Source organism: Corvus cornix, chromosome 5 (assembly GCF_000738735.6).
Source record: "Corvus cornix cornix isolate S_Up_H32 chromosome 5, ASM73873v5, whole genome shotgun sequence".
Classification (NCBI taxonomy): Eukaryota; Metazoa; Chordata; class Aves; order Passeriformes; family Corvidae; genus Corvus; species Corvus cornix.
Genome location: NC_046335.1, coordinates 38,158,749 through 38,179,405, shown reverse-complemented (window position 1 = coordinate 38,179,405; position 20,657 = coordinate 38,158,749). Strand labels below are relative to the sequence as shown.

The 20,657-nt window shown below is 39.6% G+C and overlaps 1 protein-coding gene across 1 annotated transcript; it reads left to right on the top strand.

Annotated features, from left to right (window-relative positions):
* Positions 1 to 354: 354 nt before the first annotated feature.
* On the top strand, positions 355 to 20,356 carry CHP1 (calcineurin like EF-hand protein 1). Its single transcript, XM_039553428.1, has 7 exons — positions 355 to 591; positions 6,665 to 6,737; positions 13,795 to 13,875; positions 15,138 to 15,265; positions 16,141 to 16,202; positions 17,133 to 17,255; positions 18,559 to 20,356. Exons 1-7 carry the CDS (start codon positions 525 to 527, stop codon positions 18,610 to 18,612), a joined length of 588 nt encoding a protein of 195 aa, XP_039409362.1. The 5' UTR covers positions 355 to 524; the 3' UTR covers positions 18,613 to 20,356.
* The last annotated feature ends 301 nt before the right edge of the window (positions 20,357 to 20,657 follow it).

The following is a 20,657-nucleotide window of genomic DNA, read 5'->3' as shown; positions in this document are numbered from 1 at the left end:
CTGGAGATATTCAAGAATCATCTGGATGGAATCCTGTGCCATCTGCTGTAGGATGACCCTGCTTGAGCGGGGAGGTTGGACCAGGTGACCTACTGCGGTCTCTTCCAACCTTACCCGTTCTGTGATTCTGCGATTTGCAAAACAAAGCAAGACCGTAGCACCAAGCACTGCTATTAACTTGGGAAAGAAACAACAAAGCAGTTACTTTAAGCGGCCGCTCTCCCGCTGTGCACAGGAGCTTTCCACACGCCTGCGCGCGGGGCTCGTGGGCGGCCGCGAGGCGTGTGAGGGGCGGGCGGAGGCGGGCGGGCGGAGGCGGGCGGGGCCGGGCCGGGCCGGGCCGAGCGGAGGCGGCGGGCGGGGCCGCGACAGTCGGTGCGCGTTCGCCTTCCGCCTCAGAGCAGCGGGGCGGCCGCGGTCGGGCCTGTGCCGGGAGCGGCTGTGGCACCGCCGTCGCTGCTGTTCGGCTGCGTAACTCTTCCCCCGGCCCCTCCCTTCCCTTCCCCTCGGGCCCAGCGGCTGCGATGGGTTCCCGCGCGTCCACTCTGCTGCGGGACGAGGAGATTGAGGAGATCAAGAAGGAGACGGGCTGTGAGTGCGGGGGCCTGAGTGCGGCGGGGCGGGGCGGGAAGTGCCGCGGGATCGGCGGCCGGAGCGGGGCCGCTCGCAGTCCCTCGGGCCGGGGGGCCCTGCCTTGCGCGGCTGCGGCGTTCGCGTCGGGGCAGTGCCCGGGGCCAGGCACCCGCAGCCCCGGGGCCGGACGTGTCTGGCAGGCCCGCGGAAACCTGGGAAGCGCCGCTGCCGGTAGCAGCAGCGAGATCCCAGTGGAAGGGAAGGGAAGCAGTGCTCTTGGTGCGTGCAGTATTTTATTCGGTCAGAGGTAGCTCCTTGGGTTTTGAAGAGTTGTCTGTCTCGATGTCTGGTGCTGGAGTTTCTCTCAGGTTTTTAGCCCAGAGAAACTGTTGTTGGATAGTAATTTTTTCCCCCAGGTGTTATTTGTTTCATGGGCTAGTGCTAAAGTTGCTGTAAGGGTATTCAGAATGAATGTTGTGTGGCATTTAAACCATAAAGGAAGTGAAGTAACTTGTGAGAGACAGGTGTGGTTAACTAAAAAGAAGTGAAAATTTCTGTACTAGTCAGCAATTGGGAGAGCATTATTCAACCTGGACTCTAGTATTGAGATAATTTAGCCTACAGTATTTGATCGATTTGTTCTCCATAAACATAAAATACCTTAGAGAGGGTGAAACTCCAGTGTTGTTAATTTGTGTGATAGAATAGTTGCCTGAGAGTTCTAGCAAGTAGTAAATGATACTAAATGGAGGATGCCCTCCTAACTAGTTTGGGAGCAGAGGTCATGATGACACCATAGGTAGCACTTTGCTGTTTGTTTCCCCAGGAAACTTCTCAGGTAAACATGCTGTGCCCAGCTAACATTTTTCTTCTGCATATGCCTTCTTATCTGTTCTTGCTACTTGAATATGCTTTCCTCAGTTTTCTTTCCAATATAAATGGTGTTATATATTCTTCTTAGATGTTAGTTTATTTGTGTCAGGAAAATGAGTGGCTACAGAAAAGAACAATATTAAGACATCGCTGGTGCTAGTGTAGTGGCAGTCTGAGTGAGCTAACATAGTTTCCATGATCCTTTTTCCGTCTGTCATGAAAACCTTCTACAGGAAGGCTGTGATAAACAAACCTAGGAATGTCAAAGTCTGCTTATCCAGCAATAACCTACTGTGGCTTTTTTCTTTTAATCTTTAAAGATCATGGACTAAAGGTAGCCTCCTCTCACTTAGATGCTTCAAAAGCCAAACCCCAAATCTGGAATATTTTTCCAAAAGGTTTTACATTTTTCCTCATGCTGCTACTTGATTTATTGTCTGTGGTGTTTTATTCCTAAAATTTTACTTACATGATTGTTAAATAAATACCATTAAGATGCCTATATAGGCATCCTAAGCAATAAAACCCCCTGACTCTAGTTAGCCTCTAAATTCTTTTCTTGTATGATCAGAGTGTGATCAAAGTTATGATCAGTGGGTTTTAGCTTTGTGACCTCAGTTTTGTTAATTTTCCCCATGTTTTTATCTAGTCAATTTTATAAGTAATACCATTTTGTTAATCAGCCATTGCTAATCTCTGACTCATGCTTGCTTGTAAGTCATCGCAGTGTGTCTCATTGATTTATCAATTATTTTCTTCTTGTCCCCAGTCTGTAACTGCTGTTTAGGAACATGATTTTTCTCTGCTTTTTATACTTCTCTAGCCAGATGCAAAATTCCACCAAGCTGTTAGCAGTGTTATACACTTCATATAGGTGAAAACACTTATACAAGGTGGGAAAAAGCCCCAACACTGGTTATCTGGATCAAAGTTCACAGGCCGAATGCTAAGGTAGTGTTACTGAATAGACTGCTGTGTTCTGTTGGAAACTTGAGGCTGATGGTACTTCAGCTACTGAAGAGTTTGAGAAAGAGACTTCGTAGACGTGAAGAAATCTGGCAGCAGCATTACAAGTCCGTCTTGAACTGGTGGTCTGATAAAGTGCTCCCAGGGATTCTTTTTTGGCCTCTTTACTGTGAAACATGTTTTCTGCAGTTCATCTGGGGTAGGTGTGAAGCACTGAGTAGAATACTTAACCAATTCTATTGAGTTCAACTGTGGAATTATATAACTTCTGCTCAATTTCATGTAGCACAAAACTGAATAGCTAATGATTCTGACATGAGTGAGAAACTGTATGTTAATGTTCTTTAGCAGAGCTGGTGAAGAACATGTGTTTTAGGGGACTTGAAGCATAGTCTTTCAAAAGCTATGCAATGACTATCTCTTGAATGAAATTTGCTTGGATTAAAATTCTAGATTTTTTTTTGCTCTAGTGAAAAGCACTTTGTAGCATAAGTTCAGAGACATCTGCAAAGGTAAGGCGTCAGGTTCTCAGTAGCAGGTGCGAAGCCTGAAGTTAACAGACCTAAATCTCACATGATGTTGTATGGAAATTGTTTGCTTTGCATATAAATATTTTGAAATTTGAGCATGAAAACACCTTGAAGTCATCCTAATTGCTTTGATATTTCAGTAACAACTGTAAAAAAAAATGGGAGGCCCAAGACGTTGCTTGTCCGCATTCTGTTGCAAGCTTTTGGAAAGCTGTTGGAATGTAACAGTATTCAGACTATTTGGTTCACACCCTTTGTTTCCATGCTTTGAAGCACTATACCTAAGGATTAATAATAAACTAATGCTCATACCTAAATTTAGGAGAAAAAAATGCTTGCATGGTAGCAGATAATATATTTTTCTGATGGATATTTATATATTTTACTAAGTATATAAATATATTTATATGAGTTTATGCTACTGTTGTAGACAAGAGTGTCTAATTGCTAAAAACTTTACAATGATTTAACATAAGTAAAATAGAGGGAGCAACTCCTAATTTAGAGGTCTTGACCCTAAATTTTTAGAAGGATCTTATTGGGCTAGCGGTATTTTATTATTGATAAAACGGTGTTTCAGCTAGCTTTAAGCCTTAACCTTGGATTTTCAAGAAGCATAAATTCATAAACTCATAAATTGTAGGTCTTAATTCTTCTATGGTATGCAGGAGAATCTTTATGTTTGCATGCAAATGCACTGAAAAATGTCCAGTGACACAGCTTTTGTGAGGGATGAGAGCCAAAAAGAAATTATGACACAACACCGTGGTAGACCTGAATCATCCTCCTTTCTCACAGAGCTATGATATGCTTTTTGCTTAGTATGACGTTAATGAAAATACCACTTCTCCTGTGAACAGCTACGTACTATTTCTCACATACTAGCTGTTCCAAAAATGGAGATGCTGACATTAGTTTGGGAATGGTAGCTAAGCAGAATTCTCATCACCTTCTTTGTTTACAGGGAGGAGTGGGAGTATGGGGCTTCTAATAGGAGATCTAACTCCCGCCTTCTTTTTTTCACCATCAGTTGTTGTTATGGTATCTAAAACACTAAATCAGAAATGCAGAAGTTTGAAGTCTTTAGAGTACCGGTACTTGTTTTCTATGTGTGTGTTGCTTAACTTGAAAGGGAGCAAGCTGCCCAGTCTGATTGTAGAGAAGTTGCCTTAGGTGAATTGAGCAATTTGCCCAATCCTATGCAAAGAATGAAAGTTGCCGAGGAGACAAGAAGGTGGGGGGGGGGTGAAAACCCAGTTGCTGGCAGGTCATGCTGAAGGAGGGAACCTAAACAAATAGCCTCAAGAAAGAAAGAACAGACCTTAAAAAAGAAATTTGCCTCGTTTGTCACAGATCAAACAATTTCTGTGCAACCTCTTCCCAAGTAAGTTTTTAAGTAAGAAAAGCATTGTGCATGTCCTGGTGATGGCTTTTTAAAAAACCTAAATCTGAAAAGGACATTAAGTCCTAGTTTAGCATTGTAGACAATCATACCTTTACTGAGTAATCATTAACATTCAGTTCAGTCTTATTTCGTGTGTTTATTAACTTCATCAGAAGAGACTGAGAAGTCAAGATCTCCTGTAGGGCCTTGTTGTGGTTTAACCTCAGCTGAAAACTAAGTACCACGCAGATGCTTGCTCACTCCCTGTCAAGGTGGGAGAAGAGAAGCTGGGGCAGAGGGGAGGTAAAATGCATGGTTTGAGATAAGAACAGTTTAAGAGTTGAAATAAAGTAAAATACAATAATTACAAAAATGTTAATGATAACAATGATAATGCTAATTGTAATGAAAAGGGGATAGAAAGAGACATGAAAGCCAAGAAAGACAAGTGAAGCACAGTACAACTGCTCACCCTCTGTTGACCAACGTGCAGCCTGTCCCCAAGCAGCAATCGGCCCCTCCTGGCCAATTCCCTCAGTGTGCACCGGACATGATGTGCTGTGGTACAGAAGATCTCTTTGGCCAGTTCGGGTCAGCTGTTCTGGCTGTACTCCCCCTCAGCTTTTTGTGCACCTCCTCATTGGCAGAGCCTGGGAAGCTGAGAAGCCCTTGGCTTAGGGTAGGCACTACTTAGCAACAGCCAAAACAACAGTGTGTTGTCATTGTTATTCTCTTATGAAATCCAAAAACCACAGCACTGTACCCGTTACTAAGAAGAAAACTAACTCTGTCCCAGCTGAAACCAGGACAAGTGTTCTTTCAGTGTTAAAGGAATTGCTGTTCTGTATAGGTACATCCCACTCACATCACAGACTAAAGATCTAGTTGTCTAATATCTTGGGTTGTCTAGTATCTTGGTAATGTTGACACAGTTATGCTGAACTTAATACTGCCTTTGTAATTTGTGTTTCAAATTGCAGATTTTAAAAGTCTGCAATAACTTGCTTGCTTTGTATCCCAACTCCTTCTCAAATTTCTTTAGAAATAGGCTTTTAAATTTTTAATTCAATGTTCTAGAAACCTGGTAATTTATTTCATGAGCAATTGGCTCCTGGGTTGGGTGCAAAGGGTTACAGTGAATGGGGTACCATCAGGCTAGTGACCAGTCACTAATGGGGTTGTGCAGGGCTCCATTTCAGGGACCAGTACTCCTTAGCATCTTTCTAAACAACTTGGACATAGGACTCTAAGGCATACTAAGTAAGTTTGCCAGTGGCACTAAATTGGGAGGAGCTGTTGACTCCCTCGAAGGCAGAGAGAGATCTTAACACAACAGAGGGCTGGGCACCAAAGTATTGCTGGTCTAATGCAGGATCTAAACAATACTATTAAATTTAATAATAAATCTATCTTTGGCTCCAGGTTCTGAAACAAAGCCTTCCTCATCTCTGCTCTCTGGTGATCAGTGATAGGACCTGAGGGAAGAGCAAAAAGCTGTGGTGGGAGGTTTCGGTTGGATATTAGGACAAGGCTCTTCACCCAGAGGGTGGTTGGGCACTGGAACAGGCTCCCCAGGGAAGTGGTCATGGCACCAGCCTGACACAGTTCATGAAGTGTTTGGCCAATGCTTTCAGACACATGGTGTGGTTCTTGGGGATGGTGCTGTGCAGGGCCAGGAGCTGGACTCAGATGATCATTCTGGGTCCCTTCCAACTCAGGTTATTCTCTTATTCTATGACTCCCATAATGTTTAGATTTCAGCAGTCCTGTAAAGGAAGAATAGTAAAGTAAAAATTAAAGCCTCTCTGACCACTTTCCACATGCAGAGAAACTGAGTTCACTTTCCATTTTTAGGTGGAAAAAAGACAATGGGAATAGAGATAAGCAAAAGAGAAGCAAAGATACTATAGCAGGGGTCTTCAGTGTCATGAGTGATACAGAGGTCATCAGTGTAGGCTGTGTCCAGATTATTTCTAGCCATAAAGGAATTAAAGGAAATAAAGTGGAACTGTGAATCAAATATTTTTTTCTTTTTAATTGACATATACTGAGTCAGATAACAAAAAATTGTTAAAGATCAAAAATAGAAATGGGTAGAAGACGAAGTTAGACATATTTTTGCAGAATGAGCTAATTTGTAGATTCTTGAATATTAAGCTGTGATTTATAGCTCACAAAGTCCCTAAATGCTTATTGTCGTGTGCTTTCAATGTAACTGGTTCTGTGTGATCTCTTTTTTGAACAGCTTCTGGCAGCAGTGTAGTGCAGTGTAATGAGGTCTGCTCCTATGAGGAATCATTGACATGCTAATTTGTCATCTTCTTTCCTTTTTTTTCAGTCTCCCACAGTCAAATCACCCGCTTGTACAGTCGATTCACCAGTCTGGACAAAGGAGAAAATGGCACTCTTAGGTGGGTAATTCAGCTGTACTTGCATTGGCACATCTGTATTGGTGGCTTGCTGTTGCAGGATGTCTGCATGTTTTTCTCATTGGTAAATCATTGAGGCTGTTGTAACAAGTTCTTTCATACCTACTGTCTACATGAAAAGTTTAATTGTTGAACTGAGGTGCTCTAAGTACCAACTGTCTTTACTGTAGTGTTGAAGTTTTGTAGCAGTTAATATGAGAAAGTACAGATTTGGTATTCAAAGTCTTATAAAAATGTTCAGAATTGTGAAACAACACTTTCAGATTGTTCTTTCTCACCTTTCTTTATATGTTGCCTCTAATATTTATTCCGAGAATGGTTCTGCTGTATCATGTTTCTCCTGGCTTTCATAAGAAAAAAGGTCTATACTTACTTGTTTCTGATATCCAATGTCTTTTAACCATACTTGGATCTTCAATCCATTTACTGTATTTAACTTTGCACCTCTTGTTGACCACCCATATCTGTTAGTATGCTCAAAAATAAAAAAAGAGCTGGAACCAAGTCAGTGTGACTAAACAAACATTCTGTTCTTTAAAGTGGTAGTGTAGGATATTCTAAGATCTTTAGTGTTTGTTTCCTGTCTACAATTTGAAAGCTACAGAAGTGATCTTGTTTCTTACAGCTTAGTCAATTAAATAAAGATGAGTCTTTAACTTTATCTGCAAAATATTTTTCATTTTGACGGACCAAGTCTGCTGGAAAGAGTATTCTCAACCAAAAGGTAAACTGTGGTGAGATCATGGCCTGTTAAAATATATCTCTGCCTGCTGTTGTTTTTCTGTAGCCTTCTTTACTCTCCTGGATTTTGTTTCCCATTCACCATATAGCCACAGTGCACAGGAAAGCTGGAGAAGAATGCAGGAGAGAGTAGGAAGGGGAAAGGGACCTTGTTGTAGCACATGTGAGATCTGGCTCTTACGGAGTTAATTTCTTTCATAGCAGCTCTCTCCCAGTCAAATTCAGTGATTCAGGCATCACCTGAGGTTTTGTATGTGATCTTGTACAATATGACTGTAGGATGCACTATAAACCCAGAAAAGCTATAGGCGTAACTGTAATGCTGGAATCACCTCTTAAAAGATCAAAGTGGCAAGTTGTAAGATACATGGTCTTTGGCAGTACTTTTGGCTTACTGCAATTTCCTTTCCTGAAGGAAATGCGCAGTTCCTTCTGGTGCCACAAATTGCTGACTTCTCAGCATTTAAGTAATTGGATGTGGAATTGTATGGTAAACAACTACAGAGTGATTATTTTGGGTTAAAAATGCTCTCCCTCCTCTTTTGGCTTGCATAGGTTTTGAAGCTGATTGACTCCAGTGATTTGAACTGTGTCTGTACTGATTTCTAGACTTGCATAGCTGAAGGGATGACTAAATGGATTGAGCATGTAAAAAATTGGCTTGGGATGGGATATGCAGGAACTTCCAAAAGCCCACTCTGACACTAAAGCCAATGTATTATATGAATTGTAGCACTGGCAATTCTGATGTAGAGATCAACTGATGACATTGTGGATAAAGTTAATACTCCTTATGTTTAAAATTATTTGGAAAAGAACATTAACAGCCTTTTCAAACTTTACGTGTGAGTTTAATATTCATTGATGGATAAAGGTGATGGCTATCAGATTAGTCTAGCACAATTTCAACACAGGACGTGTTCTTCCTCAACTCCTCCGTGTTCTCCTCCAACACTGAATTCACTTACTGATTCCATAAGGCTTGTATAAACTGCAAAGTGATTGTACTCAGTTTACGTAAGAGGAGTAATTGATTAAATATGTTATAAATGTCTGTTGCACAATGTTCAGTTTCGCAGTATTATGCATCAGGAGGAGTTAGACTTCCATTGTTGATAATCATATGGTACTTAGGAAAGGAAGTGGAGGTTTGGAAAATCCCAGCAACTGTGCTTATTGTGATCCTTTAACTTGCAGTCTTGGCCCCTGAGCATTGCCCACTCTCAAACATGTCTGACTTAAGAATGGCATTCAATTTTTTAAACTTGTTCTGGTACCCACAAAATGTAGGAACTATTAAGTTTAAGTAATAGAAAACTGCTTCCTGAGACATAAAAGAACGAGGAGAGAGCAAGAACTACAGCTTGGAAGGTCATAGATGTTGGTTTCTGAGCTACAGCTCAAAGAGAACTTGCTGCTTTAAGACAAGTAAGAGGAAGTTTTGCCTTGCTTACTACCACCAAACAGTTTAGAGGGTATGTCTTCTGTCTGTTTCCTGTGAGCAAGAATTACTGTTTCCATAAGGATGACTTATACCTTGACTTATAAATCAAACATGACAAAATCACTCATGTGACCATGATTAGGAAAAGATGTGTTAGGCAGTTCTTTATGGCATGAAATAAATCTTTAAATGTGTACCACCCTTCTGAAGAAGGGCAAAGTAAAGAGCGCTTCATACAGAAGATCTGGTAGATGATGATTAATCCTGGTGGTTATGGAACTATAGAAGTTCCATTAAAAAAAACCTATAAAATTAATCAAAAGCAGAAATCTTTCTTAGCCACATGTTTCTAGCCAGTGTACCTATGTGTAATTTCAAGGCACTTTGTTTTTAAAGAGTTACATAAATGAAATATTAGAGATGATTATTGATAAAAACAAAACTTGGTCTTCAAAACATTTTTGGTTTTTGCTTCCTTTTTTCCCTCTCACATATTTATTCTCTAAGAGACTACAGCCATTTTTACCTGTAAAGGTAAAAATGTCAGGTTTGCCTTCACCTTTCTTTAAAATTGTAGAAAAATTTTATATTTTTCCTTAGCTTCACTTTTGCTAAACAAAATTATTAAGTTCCCTCAGACTTCCACCATCTGAACAAAACCATGTTGGAAAAGACAGGACAAAACTGTTCTTGGAAACTCTTTTGTCACCTTTGATTTCAATATTGCAACATGCTGAGTTGCCAAAACAAAAGATTGACACCCCTGGATGTCCATAGCTACATCTAAATGATGAAATCTGGAACATACTTGTTCTGTCTACATCCTAACTATAGCTCAGGAGGAAACCAGTGTGCATGTTTCCTTACTTACATGCTGATTTCCAATAGGAGGAAATAATATAGCATGAACAGGATAAGTATGTAATTGCTTAGTGAGTCTCCTTGTTGCGCTGGTGCTGTACTGTACACCACACAAGAATACCTTTGTTCCAAAGTTTATCTACTAGTAAGTAGCTCTAGACAGACATGTATAGAGCTATAAAGGGAGATACTTATCTAAACTGGTATCTTTGTATGTAAGTTTTTTATGGAACCTCCCACTTAACAGTAGTTTCTTGTGCACTGGGGAAAAGACAGGTTAAGCACTTGAGAAGTAGTTTTTACTATACAGTAATGGGTATAGCCTGGTAAGTGTGGAAGAAGGAAGGAAGGGCAAATGTTCTGAAAGCTGGTACATACAGAGAATAGACACACTGAGCTGTTTATGCAGGTCTCATGCTTATGAAAGCTGTTCACACGTGTCTGCTGGAGAACTTCAGAAAGCCTCTGATCCTGAGAGAAGGGTAACATGAGCCAGCCAGGCCATCTGTCAGTCTTTGTCAGCTGACTGAACCATCTGGGTCTGGAAAGGTGTCAGGCTTGTTCTTATTAGTTCAAACTGATACTGCAAGATTGTAAAACATAAAAGCTAGCTCTCTGAATGTGGAATTCTTTACTTTTTCTCAAGAAAATGCAAAGCATTTTTAGCTTTATCTAAAATAGAAAAGACAGGAAGGATATGGGTTTGGATTGGAAAAGACAGGATACAAGAATAGTCTATACTTCCATCTTCAACCACACTTTATGCATGCTGCCTTTTTTCTTTCCTTCCTTATTGCTCATCTAATTATCACCTTTTTGCGTACTTCTTGGCCTTATGTTTATGAACCAATTAGTGCTCTGTTAGTTAAGCTATTTCAGTTATAATTTGTGTAGAGCATGTGTAAGGATGGGGTTAGATGAGATGGCTGATGCAACCCCAAAAGAGGGGGATATTAGTATTCTTTCCCTGTAACTTCTCCAGGCTTCCAGCACGTCATTGTCAGCTGTGGTGCTCTTAGATTTTTTGAAGTTTTTGGGACTGCCTCAAGTTGCAAATTCAACAGAAGGATAATTGGAGAGGAGGAAAGTAGGGAGATTTTTATGGGGGATACATTAGACCACCAAAAGGTTAGATGAATGACAAAGCTGATGTTAGCAGTGGAAGGAAGCAATGGAACCTCTTCAGTAGTCACCTCTTAAATATTTTTGACCAATTTGTATGATACACCTTACTACTTTTAATTATTTCCCTTCTTCAAGTAATTTCTTGTTACCTATATCCTCTGGGCATCTTTCCTTTCCTCTACCACTTCTGATGTGCATGTATGTGGGGTTTTTTTCCTTTCCATAATTTTACTTTCCCTCAGCTCTAGATACCCGTCCTCATCCCTGCTGAGGGAACAGTGCTTTGCTACCATACAGAAGTAACAGAAGAATGAACAACCAGAAATGGAAGGGAAGAAAGGGTCTTGCAGGCTTCTTGCAGCCTTTGGGATAAGGCAGAACCACCTTTACAGTAGGGGTCTGCTCTGTGCCTTGGAGGGAGTACTTATGCTTAGGAATACTTGTCTTGCTTAGAATCTACCAATTCTTTGCTGTAAAGTACATATAATTATGAATCCACTGGCATATGTATTAAATGGTTGGCCTGCATAATATTCACATGCAGTTAAAGATTGCTTTGTATGTTGCATTTAAGCAAAGATTTCATAAGAGCCAGGTTCATGGAAAGATAGCTTAGAAGAGCCTTGTTGCCCATGAACACATAAGAAGTAGAGGGTATTAAGTTTTGTGTAAGCTCCAGCATCAGCCAGGTGAAGTTGGTCCCTAATGAATGCAGGAAAGCTTAGCTTTATAAAGTGGAGAATAATTTACCTCACACATTCATTTGCTTTTATGGCTATTGCAGCTATTTCAGTTATAACACTCAGTAATGTGCTCTTAATAAGCAAAAGTGCTCTACTGCAATCCTGATAATGACAGGACAAATAGATTTGAAACCTGGGGAGTTTTTTGTGGTTAATTGTTAATCTGTTAGAAAATGGAATCACTGGAGGCTGAAATGCCAAGTGTATACTGAGGCTGAATAGTAAAAAGTCACGATATGCAAGTAAAAAATTTTGAATCATTAGGATTTTGCTCTACATGGAAGAGAGGGTAGCTGCTGCTTTAGGGTTATAAAGTTAGCATTGACACTGAAGTTCTATTGTTAAAATACTGTTATTAGGACATAGGCTTTCCACATCATTGCATCTCCTGCTTAAATCACTAATGCATACTTTGACCTTCAGCTGTAGCTTAAAATGCAGCAGTCCTGAAGGGTCTGGTAACAAGTTGATTGTGCTAAACAGATGTTAACTTTGCCTATTAAAAATAACAGACCTGGTCAGAGCAGAATTTTGCTGGGATAACTTAAAAATATGGTCAGGTCTCTCTGTTAGAAGGTCAAACAGTTTAACCACGTTGTAACAGATGCACTGTAATTGGGAGTCTTAACAGTGCTGTGGTGGTGATTGGGTGGAAGAAGTGCTTTAGAATACATTTAAAACTAGAGCATCTTGCTTCTCTGCCTTTCCTGAGCGAGACTGGTGATAAGGTCAGCCAATTTCTTTTTTATCCTGTCTTTAATATCACAGCATTATAAAAGGCTTGTATATTTAAATAATCTCAAAATTGGTTTGTGTTTACTTTATTAAGCCACTTTTTTGCTTTAGTGATGTCATGAATCAGACCTTGTTGCCAGTTTAGTTAGTGAGCATAGTTTTGAACAGTAGCAAACATTGAGTAACCAAGTTTGAGACTTTGACCCCAACTTCAAAACCAGCAGGACTGCATTTGACTTGAAGGGAACTGCCAGTATTTCTGGAGATTGGGCAGGAAATGTCAAGTTATGCATCCAGACAGGATAGGGTGGAGGGTTTTTACAGCTTAACCGCTTCACTGTTTGCAATTTAAAATCTAAATTATTATGAAGTACATCTTGTACTAACTGATAAGTTGCTGTGTTCTGTTGTAGGGAAAAGCAAACCAACCAAACCTGCTCACTAAGACACATTTGGTGTGTCTGCCTTGGTCACACCAATATTATCCACTTTCCTGTCACTGACAGTCTGTTAGGTTGAAAGAAAAGAGAAAATATTAGTGCAATTCTAATAGGAGAATGAAGCCTGTGTTCATGTCCTTCTGTTCTAAAATGTGTATACAGTACAATTCATGATGTCTTTCAGATCAGAAGAAGTGTAAGCATAGCTGTGTTTATATTGTGCTGTGTACATATAATCATGAGCAGAAAAGAGAATGGCTGGCAAGAGAACTGAGTATTTGCCTGTACTGGTGAAGTTATATCTGGTGTATAGGTGCCTGTAAAAGTGTAGATTTACCACTTCAAAATAGGAGTACTGCTTGGTTGAAACTAAAATAATCTGAAATTTGGCATTTATTATAAAATATAGATTTGTTGTATAAACAAACAACAACAAAAAAAATTTATTGGAACATTCTAATGACCTATAGTAGGCTTGGAGAAGTATGGTATTCTTCCAGAATCTGAAATGAGGCAGTCTGGAAAAGTCATGACAACTCGTATGATTAAGTACCAAAATAATGATTAAAAAAACCCAATCAATATTTTCATCTTGGAGCCATAATTTCTTTCAAAGCAACTTCAGAAGCTTTCCTTTTCTTACATTGCAAACTAGTTGGCATCATTACAGTAAGGTTTCTAGCACAAATGATGTTAGTGTCTGAGAAGTGGTGTTAACATGATAAATGAGCACTTCTAGTTTGTGATGGAATATAGGTTTGGCATTGTCTTTTGCTTTATTTTGTGCCATTCGTCATAAAGAAAAAAATATTTTAAAAGTTACGTTTTCAAAATCACCAAGTGTCTTGCTGCAGAAATAGAATTCCATGGATGTTTTACTGTGAATTCTTTTTAAGCAGCTTCTCTGACTTCAGCTTTATGCTGACTCCTTGTGTTCTTGCTTTACTTAGCCGTGAAGATTTCCAGCGGATTCCAGAGCTTGCCATCAATCCACTCGGAGACAGAATTATCAATGCCTTCTTTCCAGAAGGGTGAGTTGCAACAAACTGAATTTGTGAGCAGGCACAAAATTTGTAGTTCATCTGAAGTTTTCATAGGAGTGAAATGCTGATAATTAAGGGACAGAATTTGAATTTGCTAATAACCTAACACCTCAAACTTGCCATGCAATGTGTGTGGGTACATTGTTTCCTCAGCATATCTTAATTCTCTAAAGAGAAATTCTTTACAACACTTTTTTGTGCTTTATTTATTGACAAACTCAGGCTTCTGTCACAGTTTTCCACTCTTCCTAAACTACTGACCACTTTTGAGGAAATTCCAGGCCATGTATGGACTTCAGTTCTTAAAGCAAACTTGTATCAATGCTATTCTGTGTAAAGCAGCATTACAATTAACTAATTTGGTCTTCTTGTGTCTGCTATGGTAAGTGTACCATTGTTATTAGATTGGCTTTTTTGGTTGGTTGATTTTAGGTTTTTATTACATTTAAGACATAGACTAAGACACTTCTAACACAAATCCAAAGAGATGATCGAATTTGCAGTATTGTCTCTCTTCATTGTACCTCTCTGGATTGTTCTATGGAATCTGCTTCTCCTCTTGAACATACTTGTCATTACTGATTGATAGAGATCAGATTGTCTAATCAAGTCATAATATCAGCTAAAACCAGGCAGGGTTTACTGAATAGAAAGCAGGCATCCTGGGAAGTATTTACATGGCTGGTTCCCACCGAAACTAGAAAAGAGAACTCTGTTGTCAGAGAGTGGTGAGCAGTGACAGCCTCACAGGCAGGAGCCAAGGGTGACAGCAAAGGTGGACGGGGTGATGTACTTGGTGAAGAAGGGCACGCACCTGAGCACAAAGAGCAGAGGAGGTCCAGTGACTGTTGTCAAGTCAACCAACAGTCCAGTGCTTGACAGTGGTGAACTAGTATCAAGTCAATCCAGGGAATTAGGGTCCAGATCAGCAAGGTACATTGCTACATTCCGGCATAGCAGCAGCATAGCTCAGGCAGTGGCTAAGAGTAAGGGCTTCAGCTTAAACAGATTTTGCAGGTAAGGGAAGGGGAGTCCTCAGTAAGACTTCTCTGAGCTTCTTTTTTTTTATACATCATACTTCATAACAGCACAATCCCAGCTTGCAACAGCATAGGCAGCCAAACCCTGGGGAGGTGGGAATGGAAGAGTTCACATGGTCTTGATGCTTCAGATATTAATAGTCTTCTTTACTGAAATGAAGAGCCTGTATAAGGTATGCTAAAAACTGACCCGCTGAAATGCTTACACAGAGAGGACCAGGTGAATTTCCGTGGATTCATGAGGACGCTAGCCCACTTCCGACCCATAGAAGATAATGAAAAGAGCAAAGACCAGAATGGACCAGAACCACTGAACAGCAGAAGTAACAAGCTCCACTGTAAGAAATGGGAACCTTCCTATAGAATCAATTATTTTTCCTCGGGTTTGGTTGGGTTGGGTTTTTTTTTTTCCCCTTAGGAAGGGAGGAAAGGGGCTTGGGATCTTTTGCATTTCCTGTGGAATGATACCTTCTAATGCCTGACTTTTTTTAAAATTTACTTGGAAGCTTATCTGTTCAGAATGTCAACAATTGAGCCATTGGTATGTTAGAATTTGGTGGAATTGGTTGACTCTTGAGTAATGTATATATGCTTTGCAAAATGTCTCAGAAGTGTTTCAAAATAGTTTGTATTCAAAATTATTTCACATTTTGAAGCCACATCCCATACATGAATGAGCTTTTCTTCTTATTTCTCCAGTTCTTCCATATAATATAGTGGCTTTTTCCCCACCTTCGGCTGAGTACTTTCTTAAGTATTTGGATGTCTGCCTACAGTATATGAGCAGAATGCTCTTTCTTGCTAATCAAAGTTGGCAACAGTCCTCAGAGCACTTAAAATTTCTGTCATATCTCATCCAGAATATAGTCAAATAGAATGATTGGTAATGTAAAAATGGTTGGCTCTGAAATTAAAGGACTGAATGTATCTTAGTGATAATTATTCTTCCATGACTTGGGGTTTTGAGGAAATATCAAGCAGAGTGCTTGTGAACATAAAATTTTTCCATTATTGGCAATAATGCTATTTCTGTGTCTGGTAATAACACTTTATGGAACTGGGCATGAGTTTTATGGTGACCTAAATTCTAAGCTAATTCTCATAAAATAATTTACAAGTACTTAATTGTGTTGGTTTTCTTTTAGATAAATCTATTGTTATGAAGAAAAATAATGGCACTTGAATTCAACTGCTCTTTCTTTCTTCCCTGTAGTTGCTTTTCGATTATACGATCTAGATAAAGATGACAAGATTTCCAGGGATGAGCTTCTCCAGGTAAGTAGCACAGGGTTGCTTTGAATGACTCAATCATGATGTTCTCTGTGACTTCATACCCACTTAGATGAGGGGAGTTGCAAGAGTTTCCTCAAAAGAACTGCTGGAGTAATGTGGTGGCTTTGCTTACCTCTGCCTTAAAGCTTTAGATATCGTATGGGACTTTATTCTTAGCTAGGCAGATCCTGTTGGAAGTGACACCTAAATATTCAACAAATACACTAAGCACCTTAAGAACTACCTTCTATAACTTTCAAAGGTGCTTCTAAAAGGATTTCAAAAGGACAGTCACTGAGGTGGATTAGGTTGTTTGCCTGATCCTCTGTGCATCTTCTCAATAGAATAAAACTTTTTGAAATTGCAGCAAAGGTAATCAAAGTTCGTCAGTGCTGCATATGTATGAAACTGGGCTTGTGCTAGGAGTAATTACATGCTACTAATCCTGGGAAGTACACATGGCAATTTGTGGTTCCTGATGTAAGAAAAAGGTTTGCTTTTGACTGGAACTGCCCTCTTCTATCTGCTCAGAAAATGCTTTACTGACTGTGGAGGGTAACAGCAGTTGTCACTGGACTGTGATTCCTGTAGGTAAACATCTCAAGCAGCAGATATTCAATCAAATGCTGGTATGTTTTCTGGGGAAAAAAAGTAGAAGCATTGGACAGAAAGACTCGTTCCTAGTTCCAAAAGATTCCTCTTGCTTCTGCCTCTTCCTGCTGCCTAGTGAAAAAGCAGGATTCTTTATCAATGGTGGCTGCAAAAGATACCTGTATTTCCTGAAAGACTTAATGTACAAAGAACAACAGAAGTCTGTCTAGAAATTACTTCAATGAAAATCTCGTGTGGGGTTATTTTGACAGTACACACAAGAAGAAAGCACTAAGAATACTTGTGTTCCTGTGTCAGTGATGGTTATGTTGTATGCTACAGGTATTACGGATGATGGTTGGTGTAAATATTTCTGATGAACAGCTGGGCAGCATTGCTGACAGGACAATCCAGGAAGCTGATCAAGATGGAGATAGTGCCATCTCCTTTGCAGAATTTGTAAAGGTTTGTAAACTGTAAACTATGACTAAATGAAACTGCTCAGTAATGAGCAAGTCATTCAAACAAATGCAAATGAGAACAGAGAGGAAGTCATTGAAATACTTGCGCCTGCATTTGGGCAAAGCCTTCTGCTAGCTTTTTCTTCCCTTTATTAGTCACATTTTGTATTTTTTTTAATACTGTCGGTGCTAATAATTAGTCCACATGTTTCTTTATACTCTTACATAAAGCTACAGCCCTGAATATACTGAAGAATTTTCACTTTTTGTTTTGCAACTGCTTCTTTCTACACAAGTAGCCTGACTAGCACAGTTAGAACAGATTAATTCTTCTGCTGTAATAGCACTGATCAGTTTTCATTTGCAGATTTCATCTGTTAGCAACACAGCTAATACTGGTATTGAAGTTCCTAGCTCTGATACTTTGAATTACATGTTTTCATAGTCAGAAATAGGCAACAGTAGGGAGCCCTTAGACAGTCAGTGGAGAAAGTTGTCCTGTAGCAGAACAATTTCAACTACCTAATGGGATGCTATTGACAAGAGGAACTAGACTTATCTTGGAGATAATAAAAAGAACAGAAACAAGTTGCAGCATGGGGAACTGTGGTTTGCTTTAATGAAAACTTTTTACTAAGAGGATGGTCATAGCTTCTGAAAGATGTAGAAATTCCTCCCTTGGAGATATTTAAAGTTTAACCAGGACAAGGCCCTGAGCAACCTGATTTAGCAGGTCCTGCTTTAAGTAGGAATTGAGGGGTTGGACTAGAAGACTTCCAGAGGTCTCTTAAAATGTAAATTACTCTTACCTTGGAGCACTGAAGTCTACTGCCTGAAACAGCCTGGAGCAGAGTAATGTCTTCATGCCTCAGTGTTAATAGCAATTTAGTGAATGAACTTGCCACTCCAGTCTTACAGTGATCTGCATTAGTGGTGCTCTGGTCTTGATTTTTGCTCTTCAGTGATTGCTCATGTCCTGTTCTCTACTCCGTTCTCCCTTGTGTTTCCTGGCCAGGCATTACCACACAATCTAGTTCTGGAAGTCCAGGCCTTTCTGCGTTGTTGGCAGACTGAAACTGCATTAGTTACATTTTGACTGACAGCCTTGTGGCTTTGATGGCTGAAGTTCCTTCCCTTGGAAGGACCTTAGCTGACATTGAGAAACAGCAGTCTCTATCTGGATGAAGGACTGGCATGCTGAATTGAAGACATTCCATGTTCCTGCCCATTTCCTCAATATTAGAATAAGAAACCTTGTAGGAGAGATGTCCAGTAACTTAAGTAACTGTTTCTCAATTTTATTGCAGGTTTTGGAGAAGGTGGATGTAGAGCAGAAAATGAGCATTCGATTTCTTCACTGATGGATGGAGAACCTATTCCTTTCTACTCCAACTATGTAATGAATAGAACTTCATTTTCTCCTTAGCACCATACCCCAGAGCATTGCCACTGGTGCATATACATCTCCAACCCCTCCCTGATTTGTTCTACCAATGTGAACATTCCCTGTGCAACAGGAAGAAAGGGAAATGGCTGCCATGCAACTTGGAAAAGGAGCTTTTTTTAATGTTGTTCATCCTGGGTTTTTTGCCCTTTCTCTTGTCTCCTTCTGCACTACTGTTTCAGTAAAATGTCTCTCCTTATACACTACTGTTTAATCTACAAACTGATTCTTCTGAGCTCTGAATCTGAGAATGGAAAAACAGGAACATGCCACAGAAGTGCCCTCTGAGACATTTCGGAGACAAGTATCTACTCAAATACTAGGTGCATTGATAATGATTCACTTTTGCCACATTACAGCTGCCTTTTTTTAAATTTTTTTTTTTGCCCCTTTCCTATTTGGCTCTTTATATGCAGATTTGTTTCTTCGCTGCTTCTAAATCTGTCTTTTACTGGAGAACTTCTCAATTACTATGGCTTCATTGTACAACTAGCACAAATGCATGATGATAGCTTTGAGTACTTTAAATTAATGTGAATAGATTTTGTTCTTTGTGGAACGAATTCACAGGGACAATAGTAGAATCTATGGTGGGGACAGGCTGTAGTGTTCTTAAAAGGAATAGGAATTCTGCACTAAGTCACTTGAACTGTTCAAGTAGCAGAGGCAGAAACTTGTTTCTTCCTTTGTGTAGCTTGCAGGCTTGACAGCCAGTGGACCATGAAGTGTCCTCTCCAGATTGTTTTCATCTAGGATCCCTCCCCTCATCAGGGTGGTTTTGCTTCTGAAAGTGTAAATTTGTTTACCAGTATACAAAATGCAAGAAAACCAGTCATGCCAAAATCTTAGTTCTGTAACTGCCCCCTGGTAATAGTGTTAATGAAACATGAAATCATGAAACTGATTTAATGGGGTTTTTTTCCCCAATTATAGTGGCCTGCATAATGAGTAATTATTTATATTTTCCATAATGAAAGTCCCGGTCTGTTATATTTGTGTTGAGGGTGGTAGCTGTATTTAAGAAAGCTCTGGCATAAGAATACAATTTGGGAAAGTTCATATTATCCCAGATATTTCACAATGTATTTCTATACAAATCTCTTTGCAAGTGTAAGATGATTAATACTATTACTATAATGCTGATAAATTCAAGAGATCAGAGTCCTTGAAGGTTCAATAGTAACAATTCACTGTAGCTAGATTAACAAATGATCTCGTGTAGTTCAGCTGGGGCATTCCACAATATGGGAGATCCTTCCAATAAAACCAAAAAACCCTGGGAGCTTCTTTATTGAAGAATCGGTGTTATAACTGCTTCTCTGTTATGTGTTAACGTTTCTATAAATACCAGTCTCAAAACTACTCTCAAATGCGCGTTTCCTTTTTTCTTAGTTCCTTTAATCATCACTTTTGTTGAAGGATGAAAGTCTCTGAAGGATTTTTGATTTGTTTTAAATTAAGGAATTCAAAAGTAAAATGTTGCACTTCATAGTTTTGCGGAGTGCAGCACAGTTCCAGAAGGAAATGTAAATTGAAAGCCTCTACTCTGTATGAGAAAGAAACATTATACATTTATAACCACCTCGTGTGAAATAAGAATGTAACAGTGCTAATGGACTGAAAAGTAAAAAGTGCTTGTAAGCTTTGTGATTTGCTTAGAAGTAGGTGTTGCTCTCTTCTGGCTCTATAGTTGTATCCTACAGTTGTGCCTTATTGTCCCAGTGAGACTGGATATTGTATTTATCAATCCATAAATAAACCTTCCACTGTATAAACAAAAACCAAAACCAAACCAATCCCCAGCTATTCCTGTATGGCAACCAACTATCCTTTAATTACTGGAAAAACTAAATACCAGTAAGAATGGTGCTAGCAGGCCTTACAGATCAGTTTCTTATAACTGAACTTATTTTCAGTCTTGATAATCCTTTATTCTGCTGGCAGAAACCAGTGCAAACATGA

What these genes read in the sequence shown, in the direction of transcription:
- CHP1 (XM_039553428.1), top strand. Translation starts at nt 525, where the DNA reads ATGGGTTCCCGCGCGTCCACTCTGCTGCGGGACGAGGAGATTGAGGAG. An exon ending in GATCAAGAAGGAGACGGGCT is followed by an intron (nt 592 to 6,664) that starts GTGAGTGCGGGG and finishes CTTTTTTTTCAG; the next exon opens with TCTCCCACAGTCAAATCACC. An exon ending in GGAGAAAATGGCACTCTTAG is followed by an intron (nt 6,738 to 13,794) that starts GTGGGTAATTCA and finishes TGCTTTACTTAG; the next exon opens with CCGTGAAGATTTCCAGCGGA.